At 37.5% G+C, this 17,807-nt stretch overlaps 1 protein-coding gene across 6 annotated transcripts in view; it reads left to right on the top strand.

Moving 5' to 3' along the window:
* Positions 1-15,860, top strand: part of sh3pxd2aa (SH3 and PX domains 2Aa) — a 141,591-nt gene extending 125,731 nt beyond the window's left edge. For 3 of the 6 annotated variants that reach the window (XM_067405179.1, XM_067405183.1, XM_067405181.1), the window contains 6 exons: positions 2,901-3,018; positions 3,930-4,309; positions 4,568-4,582; positions 5,414-5,463; positions 5,562-5,681; positions 6,289-15,860. In XM_067405179.1, the coding sequence (XP_067261280.1) occupies positions 2,901-3,018; positions 3,930-4,309; positions 4,568-4,582; positions 5,414-5,463; positions 5,562-5,681; positions 6,289-8,229 (2,624 nt within the window). In that variant the 3' untranslated portion in view covers positions 8,230-15,860. The remainder of the gene's footprint in view (positions 1-2,900; positions 3,019-3,929; positions 4,310-4,567; positions 4,583-5,413; positions 5,464-5,561; positions 5,682-6,288) is intronic. The other 3 variants (XM_067405180.1, XM_067405184.1, XM_067405182.1) reach the window with 1 other exon arrangement.
* Positions 15,861-17,807: the final 1,947 nt, after the last annotated feature.

Here is a 17,807-nt window from a genome sequence, read left to right on the forward strand (position 1 = left end):
CGCAGATCTCAACATAACACAAACTGTTACGTAACTGTCGGGATCATTAATATGTACGCCCCCCCCTCCCTAATATTTGCATATGCCAGCCCATGTTCAAGGCATTACACAAGGGCAGCAAGTATTAACGTCTGGATCTGTGCACAGACAAGGTAAGCAAGCAAGAACAACAACAGTGAAAAATGGCAGATGGAGCGATAATAACTGACATGATCCATGATATCATGATATTTTTAGTGATATTTGTAAATTGTCTTTCTGAATGTTTCATTAGCATGTTGCTAATGTACTGTTAAATGTGGTTAAAGTTACCATTGTTTCTTACTGTATTCACAGAGACAAGAGCCGTCGCTATTTTCATTTTTAAACACTTGCAGTCTGTATAATTCATAAACAACTTAATTCTTTATAAATCTCTCCAACAGTGTAGCATTAGCTGTTAGCCATGGAGCACAGCCTCAAATTCATTCAGAATCAAATGTAAACATCAAAATAAATACTTAACTCACATAATTCGAAGCATGCATGACGAACATCTTGTAAAGATCCATTTGAGGGTTATATTAGCTGTGTGAACTTTGTAAATGCACTGTAATATAGTCGAGAGCTCGTGTGGCAGGGAGCAGGCGAATTAAAGGGGCGGCGCGCTACCAAAATCAGTGTATAGTTAATGATGTCCCAAAATAGGCAATTAAAAAAATTAATTAAAAAAAATCTATGGGGTATTTTGAGCTGAAACTTCACAGACACATTCAGGGGACGCTTTAGACTTATATTACATCTTGTGAAAAAGCATTCTTGGGCACCTTTAAGTCATTTTTCTCAAACAAAGTGTCATATGTCTTCTGTACACCTGGAATATAGCACAAACCTTGCATGGTCCATTTTTTTTCTCATTGTTTGAGCTTGACAACACATGGTCACCATTCACCTTTAATCAGCTTCTCCTTTTCTGTTCTATGAAAAAATCAAAGTTGTAAAGGGTTTGGAATAACATAAGGATGAGTAAATGAACTTTTTTCATTTTTGGATAAAGTATTCCTTCAAGCGTGTCAGGAACTGCAGAAATCAGAAATCAGCTCAGGTTCAGACAGCGCCTGCCGGAGCCAGTACGACTTTTGGTTAGCTTATATGAAATGTTAAAGCAAGCAATTTTCAGGAAGGTCAATATGACAGCTAGAATGATCTGTGTACCCACAATCTCGCTCTCATTTCGTATCGCAGTGGTTTTTAGGTCACGGAGGCTGAGGGAGAAAATGCCTCTGTTGGCACACGGCTCCACAAGTGCATGCAAAACTCAAGTAATGTGTTCTGGATCGACCTGACTTTTTCCACCATCCAGAACAGTCCTCCATGAAAATACTGCTTACTGCTGGAAAATGTGTTTTTGAGGCATTTCTTTTTGTGTGTGTGTTTTAGCTCTTTCATTTTTGCCCTCACGTATCTCACTCCTGTTGGTTGTCATCTGTCCACACTATGACTTTCATCTGTGGAACTCAAAAGGAGATGTTTAGCAGAATGCCTGCAATCAGTTCTTTTACATTTTGTAAAAAGTTTAGTGTTGGTTTAAGGTCAGAAGTTCAGAATGAGATCAGCACAGGGTAGTTTCTTCTCTGTCATATGTTCACTTAAAAGATTTCCCAGCTTGTCTGCTCCCGGGAAAGCTTTAAGTGTTGATAAAGACTTTGCGAAAGACAGTGACTAACTGCCCTGACCTCATGTCATCTGTTGCTGGCAGACTGTGTTATTCACTGCTTAGAAAAACTATATATAGAATATTCATCTCTCTTTTTGTTGTTTTTCTTTTTCAGCACTTCCCCCACTATTAATATGTCTTTTATCAGCTCTATTTCTGTTTCACTAAATTGAAATTTATAGCATTGCTCTGAGCAGAGTGTAAGCTCCGACACAAAGGGATCGACATCAGAGTTTGATATGTAGATGTTAAACATAGTTGTGTAATATGTAAACACTAGTGAATTATGTTTTATGTGTGTTTTTAGGGAAGATAAATGCTTTATAAGATTTCAGGAGTTTTTGATGCAAAATGGTGGGAATAAAACTGGCTGTGATCAGTGATTTGTCTTACTGGGTGAATCTCACAAAACCTGTCATGAACATATCCAGGACATATTTTAGCACAAGATAAAAAGAAAAAAATAAGTCTTCTATCTTGCTTGCTAGTTTTGGGGCCTTTCCATATTTTAGTTTTGCATTGTACGATTATTATTTTTTTTATTAAGCACATATTCTTCCCCGATTCTTATGCAAACCAGTCTCATTCTCTTTACTGTAATGTGGAAAATAATATATTATTTAGTTATTTATGTGTTGTCCTATCTTTAATATATGCTGATGAATGTTCTATTCTATTTTGGGGAACTTGTCATTATGTCACAGTGCAGAAACTCTTAATGGTCCTAAAAGGCTTACAATATATATATATATATATATATATATAATTTTTTTCTTTAGACTCGGAATGGCCTGGACATGTTTGTATATGATTGACCCTACTAGGTATTTCATATGGAATAAGACTAGAGCTGGAGTGAAGAGGCTCACCATAATTATTGTGTCTTAGGGTTGTATTGCTCTGGTTACAGCAGGCCCATTGTCTCCTGGAGTTTTGTTAATGTTATTATTGATGGATTGAGAGATGATTGTGTTATTGTGCCTGTGGTGAAGGGTGAGTTTTGGATCGGTCGTACTGCAGACTTTGTGGTTTTGCTTCTGTTTTCCCACAGAAAGTCCTAAAATTTGTAAGTTTATAAGTTAGCAGTTGAATCCATTTGTCAACCCTCTTTTCACACCGCAGAAAAGGCAAAGGCCCAAGTACAGGACAACAAATAACAAAGAAATCCTTTCTCATTTTCTTCCCCTTATCTGCCTTTTTTTAGAGGAGAAATATGTCACTGTCCAGCCGTATTCCAGTCAGGGAAAGGATGAGATTGGGTTCGAGAAAGGAGTAACCGTGGAGGTCATCCAGAAGAACCTGGAGGGATGGTGGTACATCAGGTAATCAATCTAGTCCTCAGACTTTAAGGTGGTATATTATGGAAATATTTGCTGTTTTATTATTTGGGAGTATTTTCTAATGATATTTCATTTCTTCATTGCAATACAATATTGCTGAATACATTAAAGGTCTTCAGAAACATCTGCACTACTAGAGTTTACTATGTTATTACTGTATTAATTGATATGTAATACTCTATATAGCAAATCTCAGCCTCTTGATTATATATATTAAAAGTTGGATTGTGCATCCTATTTTCCCTGCATACACATTACACTCATGTACAGCAAATATATAAACAAATATGTAAATATATATACCCCACAGCTCTATAAATAAAGTTAGATATGAAAGTATATCTAACTTTATCATACAGTACGCTCACGACCTATATTATATCTCAATTGCTTATATTGTTGCGAAATATAAACTATATTACCGCCCAGCTCTAATCTGCTAAAGGCATGAAGATATTAAGATATTATAAATATTAACATCATTAACTTCTTGCAGACGAATATATAAGTAAGCCACTATATATATATATATATATATATATATATATATATATATATATATATATATATATATATATATATACATATACACACACACACACACACACACATATATATATATATATATATATATATATATATATTATATAGTGGCTTACTTATATATTCTTCTGCATATTAAGGATACATAGAATTACAGCAGTTTTGCATCAGGAATGATATGCGTTCATAAAGTGCTAGGACCTCATCTTACTTAAAACATTATGCTGACCTCTAGTGGTCAGTAGGAGAATGGTTAATGCATGGAGTTATAAAATGAATCATTTAATTTGCATGTGTAAAATGCAAACAGTTTTTGAAAGATGTGTAATACTGCTACTAATGTGTTGCAGGTATCAGGGTAAGGAGGGCTGGGCCCCAGCCTCATACCTGAAGAAACTGAAAGATGACCTTTCCCCAAGGAAGAAGACTCTGACTGGCCCCGTGGAGATCATCGGAAACATAATGGAGATCAGCAACCTCCTCAACAAGAAGGCTGTAAGCGAGAAGGACATTCAAACTGACGGAGAGGCCACCACCCCTGAGCGCCACATTTCTAAAAGTGAAATCAGTTTACCTATCCCATATGCCCCAGAGGCTGGAGTGGCACCCACAGTGGTCACTGGTTTGGCAATGAACTCTGGATCTAGCGCCGCCCTACAGGAGAACAAGGGCAGGGCAGAGCCGGGGTCACCTGCCATAGCCCGGGTGGCACCACACAGAGTTGAGATAGGTGAGTAAACAGTTCGGTTATGGCATGTATTTACATAATTCACATGTTCAGAACAGAACAGAATAGAAAAGTTAGATATATTATGGAATCCAAAACAAGTACATCTTGCTGAAGTAATTATAATATTTTTCTTAAAAATCTATATAGCTATATATTTTATATTCAATATATTATCATATTTTTCTATGTAATTGTATAATTATATAGCCATATTTCATATAATAAATATGTTTATGTTCCTGTTATTTTTGCACATAGGATTTGATGCCATAGGTAACATTTCTTTGTGGTAAACAGATGTTTTCTAACATTTTGTCCGAGTGTTGTGTACCTTGATAGTGACACATTCACTGTCTCTGTTGCTCAACATTCAGCCTGTCAACAGCTGTTTGCTTTTTGTTCAGTCTTGTGCCTACTTATTTGTCTAATGCCAAATGCACACTATACAACTGAAAAATCCCATAGTGCTGTACTGCTCACATTACATGATATTCATTCTCGTAAGTCTGTTTTGTTGTGGATGCTGAGATGCACACACTATTATTTCACCTTAACAAGTCCTTAACAGACAGCATATGATCCCAAAATTTCCAGGTCTTGGTTAAAACTTGCAAAGTAACTGATTCTATTCATATAACTTCCAAAATGTAGCCTGATTTGACAGCAGTTTACGTTATATGCATTTTACTAATAAATCTAAAAGCAAAAAGGATGAAACGTGACATTTAAAGTGAGACAATGGTTAAAAAAGTAATGTTCTTTTTAAGCTTCTCTATTTTCTCATTGGCTATTTCTTATCATTGCTCTCACTGCTTAATCAGTCATATCCAGGTCATCACATTTCTCACACTACAAGATTTCCTTGATATTTTTTTCTTAAAACATGCTTGTTGTGAATGCATGCTTTGAGTTGTTGAAACACATCTCTGAACTTCTCTCTCATAATGAGGGTTAGTGATGGCACTGTAATCCAGTCTGGCTCCAATTTGACTTTTTTGTTAAAAATGCTAAATATTTATTGGTGATAGACAAATTGGGAAATTTCCTAATTTAAAGTCCTAAATTTGATTAAACTATGATAATGGTTTTATTTTCAACTGGCAGGATCTCCAAACCTCAGACAGAAACCACCTCCTCGAAGAGATGCAAATCTGGTAAGTTAAGTGGACCAAAATGATTTATCATCAAATTAAATTCATAGAGAGCAGCGTTTCTTTATTAGACAGTAACGTCTTTTTCTCCAAAACTTAAGGCATTCCAGTTGCCCAAACCTCCAGAGGCCCCTACTGTGGAAGCGGAGTACTACACCATAGCAGAGTTTCAATCCAGTATCTCAGATGGCATCAGCTTCCGTGGAGGACAAAAGGCTGATGTAAGGCTGATATATTCTAATATACCTTATATATTTTATTTTTCAAAAACGAAATATCTTTTGACTAATGAAAATATTGAAGTATATTAAATAATAAATATATACAGTGGGGTTCATAAGACTTATGCCACATTAAAGGTGATCTAAGTGACGTCACGCGTTTTTAGGCCAAAACATTTTTTGTCACATACAGCAAACATCTCCTCACTATCCGATAGCTGCCTGTCCCCTGAACACACTGTAAAAAAACGCGGCCTCAGTAGTTGCCAGAAGCTCCGAAAACGGCAATAAAAACAAACTGGTGCAGCCTGGACCACAAATCATAATAAACATGCTCCAGCCAATAACCAACAAGAATGATTTTAAAAGCGCGTTCATGACTGTTTCAGGAAGCACGGAGGGGAGGGGGAGGGAGGGTCTAGCTAGCCTCTGTTTTGTTTGACAACACTTCGAATGTCAACAGGAAGTTACATCCACCCAGGATCGCTTAGAGAACCTTTAACAATGGGATTTATTAGTTTAAATCTTAATATAAACAAGTTTGGATCACACTGTATAATAAATATGTGCCACTGTATTATGTAAACATGTAATATGTGGTCTTCAGGTCATAGAGAAGAACTCTGGTGGTTGGTGGTATGTCCAGATCGGGGATATGGAAGGCTGGGCACCCTGCTCCTACATTGATAAACGCAAGAAGCCCAACCTGAGCCGGCGAACCAGTACACTTACCCGCCCCAAAGTTCCACCCCCTGCTCCACCAGTCAAAAAACAGGATTCTGAGGAATCACCTTCTCTGTGTGGTTCCGCCTCCAAAGCCTCAGAATCCCCCACTCAACGTGTCTATGAGGAGCCGGAATATGACGTTCCTGCCATTGGTTTTGACTCCGAGCTGGACAGTAATCCTCCAAAACAAAAATCAAATAATTCCCCAAAACCTGAGCCCCGTAAGTTTGTAATTAAAAGCAATCCAGCAGCTGCCGAAAGGATAGCACAGGCTGGCAAAGCGTCGCCTTTACTAAAAGTGATGACCTCTCCCTTGAGGAAAAGAAACTCATTGGAGGATGTCAATAGGGAGGAAGTGATTTATGAAAATGAAGGGTTTAGGTTTTCCTCTGATGACTTTGCCAGTGGTTGCGATTCAGATACCCCAAGGAGTCTCACGTTGGGTCGCAAACCTTTCGGGTCCTCTTCTGGAGGAGGGAAGCCCCACCGGAAAGTAACACCAGATCTAAGCCGCAGCCATTCTCTTGGTCGTGCTGAGAGACACAGCCCCAAGTCATCGTCAGACGAATCAGGACGCAATCCCAAAAGAGAGCCTGTTATGCGTAAAGATGTGGAGATCCGGATTGGCCAGAGTCCTTTAGCCAGGCCCAAACCAGTGGTGCGACCCAAACCTCTGCTTACAAAGTCAGAGCCACAAAGCCCAGAAAGAATGGACATCAGTAGCCTACGTCGCCAGCTTCGGCCCACCGGAAGTCTTCGGCAAGGAGCGGTCCGTGCAGTACGTGGTGAAGATTCTGAGACTGCTTCAGTTGTGTCCTCTGAGGATTCCAACTCCTCAAGAAGTACCTCCGATCTCTCCAGCATCTATTCCAAAGGTAGCCGAGGTGGGGAATCCGACCATGAAAGTGTGCTCTACAGGACCACAGATGCCTATGAACGAGCCCAAGAGTCAGAGGTCAGCTTCCCAGCTGGTGTGGAGGTTGAGGTGCTGGAGAAGCAGGAAAGTGGATGGTGGTATGTCCGTTGGGGCAATGATGAGGGTTGGGCACCTACTTTCTACTTGGAGCCAGTCAAGCATACCCATGACGTCGGTGTTCAAGAATCCCGTGATGGGCCTCTTGTTGATCTCAGTAGCACCAACAAGTCCAACAGCCTCGAGAAAAACGAGCAGCGTGTTCAGGCCCTTAACAACCTCAACCAGCAGAACTTGAGGAGTATGAGCAACCCTAGCCCACCAATCCCATCCAAACCACCAGGGGGATTTAGCAAACCAAACGCAATGCTGAACGGTTCAGGCGTACGGATGCGGAACGGTGTCCGTCAGGCAGCAGTGCGACCGCAGTCAGTGTTTGTGTCTCCCCCACAGCCTCTGAAGGACACCAACATCCATACAGGGTCTTTGAGGAGAAACGAATCACTGGGTGCTGGTGACCACTTGAGGTCCACAGGCGTAAGGCGAAACTCCTCCTTTACTGCCGTTCGACCGCAGCCAGCGACCGATGTGCGGGTGAGGGCCGGGACCACCATTACAGCACCCGTCGGAAGTTCAAGCCCCTTGATTGCCCAGAGAAATGGAATTCCAATCTCTACAGTAAGACCCAAGCCCATCGAGAAGACACACCTCATTCACAACAACCTTCGAGAGGTTTACGTATCTATTGCTGATTACCGAGGCGATGAAGAGACCATGGGTTTCTCAGAGGGCACTTGTCTTGAAGTTTTGGAGAAGAATCCAAATGGATGGTGGTACTGCCAGGTTCTCGATGGCTTACAGGGACGTAAAGGCTGGGTACCGTCTAACTACCTGGAGAGAAAAAAGTAATTCCCCAAAAGTGTTTTAAACATGCACAATTGTAATCAAAATGTAAAAAGACGAACTGGAGGACTTTTGATTTGAAATGGGAGGAACAGAGCCTTTTAGAAAGGAGTTTACATTAAAACTAGAGTAATTGCAGGTGAATGTTTAGCAAAATACCTGCCGTAACTTTATGCCAAATGGGTGCCTTCGTACATCTTTCACTGAATGTTAAGAGGAATTGGTCAAATACCAGTGAAACAATGATAATACCAAACTTCAACTTAGTGCCATAGGCCTACAAGTACAGAAAGCAACAAACTTATTTTTGTTACAACGTTAAAAAGAGAGAAAGATAATTTCAGCATAGGTGCATAACAAAACGTGCAGATTCAATCTTGAGAACTCGAAAACAAGAAATTTCTGTTAAAATGTTTTGAACAGAAAAACCAACATCAAATTTTATCTTAGCATTGAGTGCGTTCAAAAAAACAAAGCATAACTTTGTCGTTTTTTTTTTAAAAACGTATCACTTTTTTTAGAAATTGTTTTGTGTTTTTGATGTTTTTATATCTTCCTTAGAGATGTATTTCTGCTTTCTTGTAACATCCTAACACATCGAAACATTCACTGAGTCACTTCCTGTCCTGATCAGTCGTCGTAAATAATGACGATCAATCTCTTTTGTCTTCCCCATTCTTTAAATATTCGCAGGCCAAAATGAGTAAAACATGGTAAAGGAAAACAGTCTGTGAAAGCTACATGCATAGATCACCTCATGCCCACCCACCTCTTTATTGGGTTTAAAGTTTACAAAGTGCATCTGGTCATGTTAGGAGGGTAGACAGCTTCAGAGGACAGGGCTTTAGATATTGCTGCTCTGTGTGTGCTAAATCTGCTGCTTTTGCAGCGATAAGTCATGAAATCAGGACTGGAAAATCTTATGTTTTGTTCAGAATTTTATCCCAGGGAAGTAGTAACATAACATTGAGCCCAAAATGTGATCACACCAAAGAAGAATTACATACACATACATTTTGTTTTAGAGTTAGTATTTATTTGTATGGGTACAAATACAGTGTATTCGACAAAACCTAAACGAGGTTTCAGAACTGAGAACAAAGTATATTTAATTGTTATATCTGGAAGCACTTGATTTTTTTAACCCAAAGAAAAGCACATTAATATGCAAGGTTAATTTCTACGTTATGATATTGCTGGGCAGTATTGAATCTGAAGTTACACAATAAGCAGTTTAAACTTCTATCATTTCAGAAAAGTGTTTCATTTTCTGTCGACAAAGATGTTAAAATGGAGTCACAAAATTGATCTATTAGTCCATAGTCCAATCTTTCTCTTCTTTTTTAGATGTCTAAGCTCAGAATGATTACTTCTCCCTTATTCAATCGAATAATACTCATTAACAACAGCATGAAACCGCTGATGTTCAAGACTGCTGAAATATTTTTCTAATGAATAGTGTGAGCTCTTAATTGGGTTTCGCACTTTCACTTTGATTTATTTTTCTGCTGGACAGTATTTTAGTGTTAAACAGTTAAAACATTAATTACCTGCTAGATTGCAGTTATATTCTATTAAGCAGAAAGTTGTTTATTTTGTCTTGTTTGTTTGTTTGTTTGTTGGTTGTTGTGTGATCACACATGGACAATAATGATGAATGAAGTCGTTCATTTGTTGTGAATCAATGCATTTGAACTTTTTCTTGAATGCACTGGTTTAAAGATGCAGTGTACTTCATCAGCATATAATTTATTTAACAACATTTTTGTTGTATTTATCATTTTTAAAAGTTTTTACTACTTCTGTCATGCAAAGATGCCATTTTATTGTCATTTGACTCTTACAAAGCTCGATTCTCTTGGTACTACTAGTAATTGGCTACTGCTATATTCTAAGCTTTTTTTCCTACCAAGATGATTTTTTTATTTTTTTTTTTTTTTTGTCTCTTATGTAGGCCTTTTTTACTCATACTCTTGAAAGTAATTGGAAGTAATTGTTTTTTAATTCATGTGAACATGCATTTCTTCATTATTACTATTAAAAAATCAGGAAAGCATTTTCAACCAAGGTGGTAGCTGCACCTTTAGCAACTATGGACACTTCCTTTCTCGTTATTGAGCCACATATAATGCCAGATTATTTGTGCAAAAAAAAAAAAAAAGCATTTAATCTTATTTTATTATCATCATATCACTCTCAGAAAAAAAGAGAAAAAAAAATCGACCTTATAAAAAATCGAAATGATAATCAATCAATCCTTCTAATTAAAAGCCAGCATTAAAATAGGAATGATCAAATGACAACAGACATAAATTTTATAATTAAAAACAGCAGGGCTCTATAGTTATATAGTATATGTGGATCCCAAATTGTGACTGGACCAAATTTGATTTGAGTGTTTCATTTAAATGTCATCTTAAAAACAAAGCAATAATGGAATTGTAAAGTTCTAATTTGGGTGATTTTTGTTTTTAACTTTTAAATTTGAAAATGAAAATTAAGCCATTAATTAAGCCACTCTCAACTGCAACTCTCCTTTTGACGATGGCATTATAGAAATGTGTCGACTCACCGCAGCGCAGCGCTTGTGATGGATGTTGCTAAGCTCCATTAACGCTATGCTTTTTCTTCATTTGCGCCTATACAATTTACAAGGGAACTGTTAAGTGTCAAACTAGTTCTTATCTCATATTACTTGTGTATCTGCTAGCTTTGTTTTATGTGTTCTTTATTTATTTAATTTTTCAATGCGTTTTTCAGGAACAATGTTGTGTTTTGCTATTTTTTTCTTCTTTTTTTTTTCTTCTTCTTTCTCCTGTTCACTTTTGACATTACTCAGATGGAATGAGGAAATGTGCAATACAAAAACAGGCATCTCATTAGTTAAGAACCGTTTTGAAAAAAAAAAAAAGTTTTTCTTGTCATTTTGACAATTTTATGTCAAATAATGCCTGGTTTTGTCCCATAGTTTTTTGTTTTTTTTTCTCCTTCAAGTTAAAATGAGCATATCATGCCGCTCAATATGTGTTCAAATATGTTATACTGAATGTCAAAATCCCCTCATAGATGGACACCTTCAGTCTACCGGCCACCCATGACTTGATTTCTGCATTCACACTTTTTACCTACTGAATCGTATCTTGCTTTAAGGGGTTTAGTGACCTCTCAGACCCATGGTGAATTAGTATGGAAATAATAGGGAAGCATGGGCATATCTTATTCTCCGAGGCATTTGTCAGTTCAGCCTGTCGAATCACAAATCTGAGATGGTGGGGCAAAACCATCAGCAGCTATATGAGCGCCGCACCGCACACTGCCAAATGCTCGACATGTCTCTTTGACATCCGCCCCTACATTGCACCGTTACCATGGCAAACTAAATCCTAAATCCCAATCATCGACAGCAAGGACTTTCATACTGTATCATTGTCAGTTTTCTTTTTACATTTTTTTTATTAGCCTACTAATAACTAATTTTTATTCTGGAAATCCAGGTTTAATTTTCATAACATGGACTGCATATATTTGCTTCTCTTACTGTCTGAATTCATGAATATCTGAACTTGCGCCTTTTATGCATTGGAACGCATGTACTGAGAGTTTTAATGAATTTTGCTTTGGTTAAAAATGAGGAGAGTTATAGACGACTGTCTTGGAGTTTCTGGTCAAGAACCATTTTATGAGAGTTGAAATGTCTTCACTTTTCCTATTTAAACAGATCCTCTCAAATAGAGGTTTGCTATAGTTTCTTGCTTCATGTTGTGCTTTCTTTTCTTTTTCGTTTATATGGGATATATTTACAGGAATGTTCCAGGTTCTGTGACGAAAGTCATTTGCACCAACACAATCTCATGAAAAAAAATGTAACTATTTTATTAGGTGGCGACTTTATAAGAATTTGCACAGAAATGTAAAACCCAAAGTATACTTCTGCCGTCTGCATTCCGCTATGGTCTGCGTAACAGAATTTTCGTCATCAGGAGGGTCCGCGGACGTACGCGCACTGCCCATTTTTTGTGTCCGCAGGGACTGTGCATGTGCCAGTGACTTGAGCACTTAAAAACAAAGTCCACTAGATAGTGCATGTGCCAAATGCATCTTTCCGCACTCATGGCCACAGGAGCATTCGTTGAAAGCCTTGCACAGTCAACTGTAAAAACAAAAATAAGTTGATTCAACTTAAAATAATTTGTAACCTGGCTGCCTTAAAATGTTGTGTTCAATAAGCTAAAATACATTTGTTGTTTACACATATATTGGAGTTCCTTAAACCTAGAATTAATAGTAACAAAGGTGAAGCTGAATCGACTTTATATTTTATATAACCAACAAGTTTTTAGTAAGCTCAACTAGACGAGAAAGTTGTGCCAACCTAAATTCAAGTTGAAACAACATAAAATTAGTGAGACCAACAAACGTGGAGTTGTTTGAACTAAGCTTTTTGTTGAATAAACTTGTAAGTACAAATTGGCCAAACTAAGCGTCTTGTTCAATTAACTTACGTTTTTAAGGCAGCCAGGTTACTTTTTCAAGAATAGTTAATCTCACTAGTAATGTTAAGTTCATTCAACTGGCCGAACTATGTAATTTGCCCACACAAATCAAGTTTCTATTTTCTACTGTACCACATAAAAATGGAATGGACATTTAAGAACATACAATGTATTTTATTTCAAAATTGACAGCATGCTATTTAGTATTAGTGTTTAGTATAACAACACCTTTAAAAACAAACATTGACATTTCATATTAACTGTGGAACTATTATCTAAAAAAAAAACGTATGAAAACTAAGTTCTCATTTCATAACTTCTGTCAAACAATTATGTAAAAAAAACGTTTGTATGTATACAAGCTGGACATAAGTTTGCTCTTTTGCTCTGGAACTCTTGACTCAAAAATGTAAGCTTTTCGTCAGTCTTCAAACAAAGAAAGGCTCGGTGGGCGGGGTTTCCTTGCATTGCCACTCATACAACTAAGAAATCTTTGTTGCGTGAACTACTCTGATTAAACGGATTAGTAGGACACTGGTAAACTTAATATCTTAAGTGTACCCAACATTTTAGTTGAACTGACTTAGGAAAATGAGTTGAGAAAGCTAAAGTCATAACTGTGAGAAGGAGCATACCCGGAAAATTAAGCATACCCGGGCCTTAAGTTGTTCAGAAATAAGCATGAAGGTCCACCTTCACAAATTCGTACTTTATGAATTCAAAACGTGCGATATTTAGAAAAAAGTAAACATTAACGTCCACCCCTAAAGGCCCAGGTATACTTCATTTTCCACGTTTCACTCCATCTCGCGCACAGTTGAGCAAGACTTTCAAATGATACTCATTTGGCACTATCTAGTGGACTGCTGTTTTCAAGCGCTCAATTCATTCGCACATGCGCTGTTGTACGCGGACCGTCAAATATCGGGCTGCACTTGGACGGAGTGTGCGGACCCTCCTGATGATGAAAATTATGTCACGCAGATGGCCGAAGTATACTTTGGGCTTAAACCTAACTGCCAGTGGAGCCTAACCAGATACAAAAATGTACGAATAAGATTGTACCAATTCGCCAAAACATAAAATAGCTACGAATTGCAATGCAAGTGTGTTGGTTTGCACACAAATTCAAAGTATTGAACCTGGAACATCCCATATCCTCCTCAATCGGAAGAGACTGTTGTTATTTTAAGAAAAGATTGTTGGTATATTTTTGTGTGTTTGTGTGGTGTATTCTGCGATGGTTTGTGTACAGGAGTTTTTAAATGGTGGAAAGTGAAGGTGAATAGAGAGAATGTTTGTTTATGATGTTTGGTTAGAAGGGATTCCAGTCAGGTAAGGTTAGGCGTGATTAAACAGTTCTAATGGATTTGTAGAAGTGTTCGCTGTGGAAAGAAAACCATGGCTTTTTACGATAATTAGCCCTTCAGAGAGCTTGAAGCAGCTCATTATGGTGTCACAGTGGCACTGCGTTGTCATAATAGCTCTAGTGAGGTGCTGTGTTCTAGAAACACACTAGTTATTTCTGTTGGAAAACTGACTGCAACTTAATTCAAGTGAGCAGCTTTGTCTTTGAGGCCGTTGTTTTTCGAAACACGACACATGCTGAGGTTCAGAAACTTGCGAACGAATATCCATCACAGCTCGCTGCTGCGGCAAGCCTCTTTATAACAATTAAAAAGTTGCTGACAGAATGATGCTGTAAAAGAATAGGACTCCTATCAGGAGCAGGCTACATGCACGCTGTGAAATCGTATTACCCGAGTGCTCTGTTAATTACAGATGCTTGGGAAGAGCGCCGTGAATACAAATGTCACACTGATCGTGGATGTCGAGCCGCCTGGGGGTTTGGATCAGATGCCGAGATAGATTGATCGTGTCTCTAATGGTTCACAGCATGTCGAGATGTATTAACATCATCAAGAGGAATCATTTGAGCTTCCTGCGTCAGAAAATGGCCGGATTTACTGTCGTGTTGGCGTAAAACAAAAAGTTGTAAGAATGTACATGACCGATTGTGTCTGGATGCTCTTTACAGGGCAGTCAAATTGTCTGAAAAAGTCATGGATGAATTGATGTTTTTGAAGTTGTGCTTATTTAATTTTGATTGGCAAGAATGAAATGATTAGTAATTGCGAAAGGAAGCTCATTGGTTAAAAGGCGTGGGAAGTATCATGTAATTAGCTAATTATGTCAAATATGTCAATAATCCGACTAACACTTCACGTGACCTTACCTGGATAATAAGGATGTAGGCCTATATTAGGCACGGATTAGGATGGAGAGAGTCGTATGTGTGTGCACTGTGATGTATGAAGTGCTTAATGGGAGTTTGGTAGGTTTTTAATTTTTTTCTGCATTAATTTGCATCATTTGTGTTTGGTGTGAGGCGACAGGGCATTTGTGTTCATTTTGATGCGAACGAGTGCAGAGAGGGAACATGCTGCGGCAGTCTAATCTCTTGCTGTTTTCCGTCCCTGTCTCTGCTTGGCTGTCTGCACTAATTACCATTCCTCTCCTCTTAATTAACAGTCACAAAAAAAAAAAAAAAAAATTACTAAATAAACAGCATGTAATGTAACAGGCCGGTAATGTCTCGCTTAAAAGAGTCTTTTGATGAGCGTCACTTCTCTGAAAGTTAAATTGATTGATTGCTTTCATTATGCACCCACTTAACAGACTACTGTCTGTGTGCAAGGGTTTTTATTTGCCATCTTCTAAACATTATCTTACACATGTACAGCAGATTCTGTCTTTGTAATCAATGCACTCAGACTTCAAGTGATTCTTCAAGCAGAGTTTAATTCTCAGATAGTAAGTGAAGATGCCTAAATGAGATGCCACATTGTTTCTCTGTTACAGACCATTGGATATAAGGAATGTTTGGATGGATATTGGCAAACGTGTTCCATTGGACATAATGAGAGAAAGCCTTGCATTGATATTATTCAGCGCTCAGCCAAATCTACATTTTGTATACATCTCTTTTAAAGATCTAAAGGTCTACAGCTTCAGCTTTTAATTTTCAGCATTTTTGTTTTGTGATTTTTATTTTACGTTTTGTTTTTGTACCTTTTTATGTTTACATTGTATCTTGCATTGTCCTAATGGAAAACACAATAAAATGTATCCTCCTTGTTCTTATATTTGACTGTCATGCTTTGGTCTACTTTTAGCAGAGCGCATTCATTCAGAAAGGAAAATATTGGAATAGCATATTAACTATAATATTTCTGCATATAGTATGCATATTTACAATTTGCCATGGACCGCCCAAATGATTTTTGAAAAAAATGTAGGCCTATACAATTAACACTGTGGAGAGAACAATATCCCATAATGCAAATTCACAATGCATTCCATTTCCAGTGTGAAGAATGTGAAGAACACTGACAAAGATGTTTGAATAAATTGTAATTAAAAACATTTCTAAGATGATAAATACACATCACTCATAAAGGTCATGTGACAATTTTATGCTTGGCTAGCTTAAGTGTTATAGTGCTACAATATTTTTATTGATTACTAAATGAATAAATGTAAATACAAGTACATGTAAATATTAGGCGCAATAACCTACCTCCATAAATGCATATACACAGCTTAGCGTGTAGAATATTATATCCCGGTTGATAGATGAATTTGCCCTAGCAATGTCGTCTTGGGATCGGAAAGCAAGAACTGATGTTTACCTTATACCTTGAATGCAGTTTCGCTTTGGATAAAAGCCTCTGTCAAATACATAAATTAATTTTAATAAGACTTCCAGTTAAAGGGTTAGTTCACCCAAAAATGAAAATTCTGTCATTTATTGCTTTCCCTCATGTTGTTCCACACCCGTATCTTCAGAACACAAATTAGAGAGCAATAGAGAGCAATGTCACTTCCTCTGTCAAGATCCATAAAGTTACTAAAAACATATTTAAATCGGTTCATGTGAGTACAGTGGTTCAATATTAATATTATAAAGCGACGAGAATATTTTGGTGCGCCAAAAAAACAAAATAATGACTTATTTAGTGATGGCCAATTACAAAACAATGCTTCATGAAGCATCGGAGCACAAATTAATCAGCGTGTTGAATCATGAATCGGATCGCGGGTCAAACCGCCAAACTGCTGAAATCACGTGACTTTGGTGCTCCGAACAGCAGATTTGACACACAGATTCAAAATGCTCCGAAGCTTCCTGAAGCAGTGTTTTGAAATCGGCCATCACTAAATAAGTTGTTATTTTGTTTTTTTGGCGCACCAAAATATTCTCGTCGCTTTATAATATTAATATTGAACCACTGTACTCACATGAACTGATTTAAATGTGTTTTTAGTACCTTTATGGATCTTGACAGAGGAAGTGACAATGCTCCCTATGGAGGCCTCACTGAGCCATCGGATTTCAACTAAAATATCTTAATTTGTGTTCCGAAGATTAATGAAGGTCTTACGGGTGTGGAACGGCATGAGGGTGAGTAATAAATGACAGAATTTTCATTTTTGGGTGAACTAACCTTTTAATGACTTGTTTCAATTAGTAGGCAGTAGGGGAGAGTGAGATAAGATGAGCCAGTGGGTAAGTTGACCCACCCCCTGTATCTTGGCAACCGTACCATTTTATTGTCATGTGACTATATTTTAGAACCACCATCATTTCTGCCAGACTGTGAAAAGGAGAAGCGCATGGGAGGAGTGGAAGTCGCTTTTTTACTTTAAAAACTGTTTTTGGCTTGTCAAAGTAAAATTTGAACATAACAGATGTAATGGCTGTTTTATCAAAGCAAATTTGTCCAGGTCTAAAACTATTTATAATGCATACTGGTGATTTAGCAATGTATAAAACCATGCAAATCATTTAGCTAAATATTATTCTGAATGAGTAAGCTAGCTTGTTTTTCCCAAAATGGCAGCTATGAAGTAAAGTCAGCCAAATGCTGTGGGGTAAATTGAGCCAGCGTTTTAACTTACCCCACCATAAGGCAATGAATTTAAGGTAAATCTGAAGTATAAACTGGTGTCATTTCAATGTAATATTACGCAACTGGTTTAGTTTATCTTTATTTTCGAGTTTATTTGATAGGAATAGTGTACAAGATA

Source organism: Chanodichthys erythropterus, chromosome 12, assembly GCF_024489055.1.
Source record: "Chanodichthys erythropterus isolate Z2021 chromosome 12, ASM2448905v1, whole genome shotgun sequence".
NCBI classification, from domain to species: Eukaryota; Metazoa; Chordata; class Actinopteri; order Cypriniformes; family Xenocyprididae; genus Chanodichthys; species Chanodichthys erythropterus.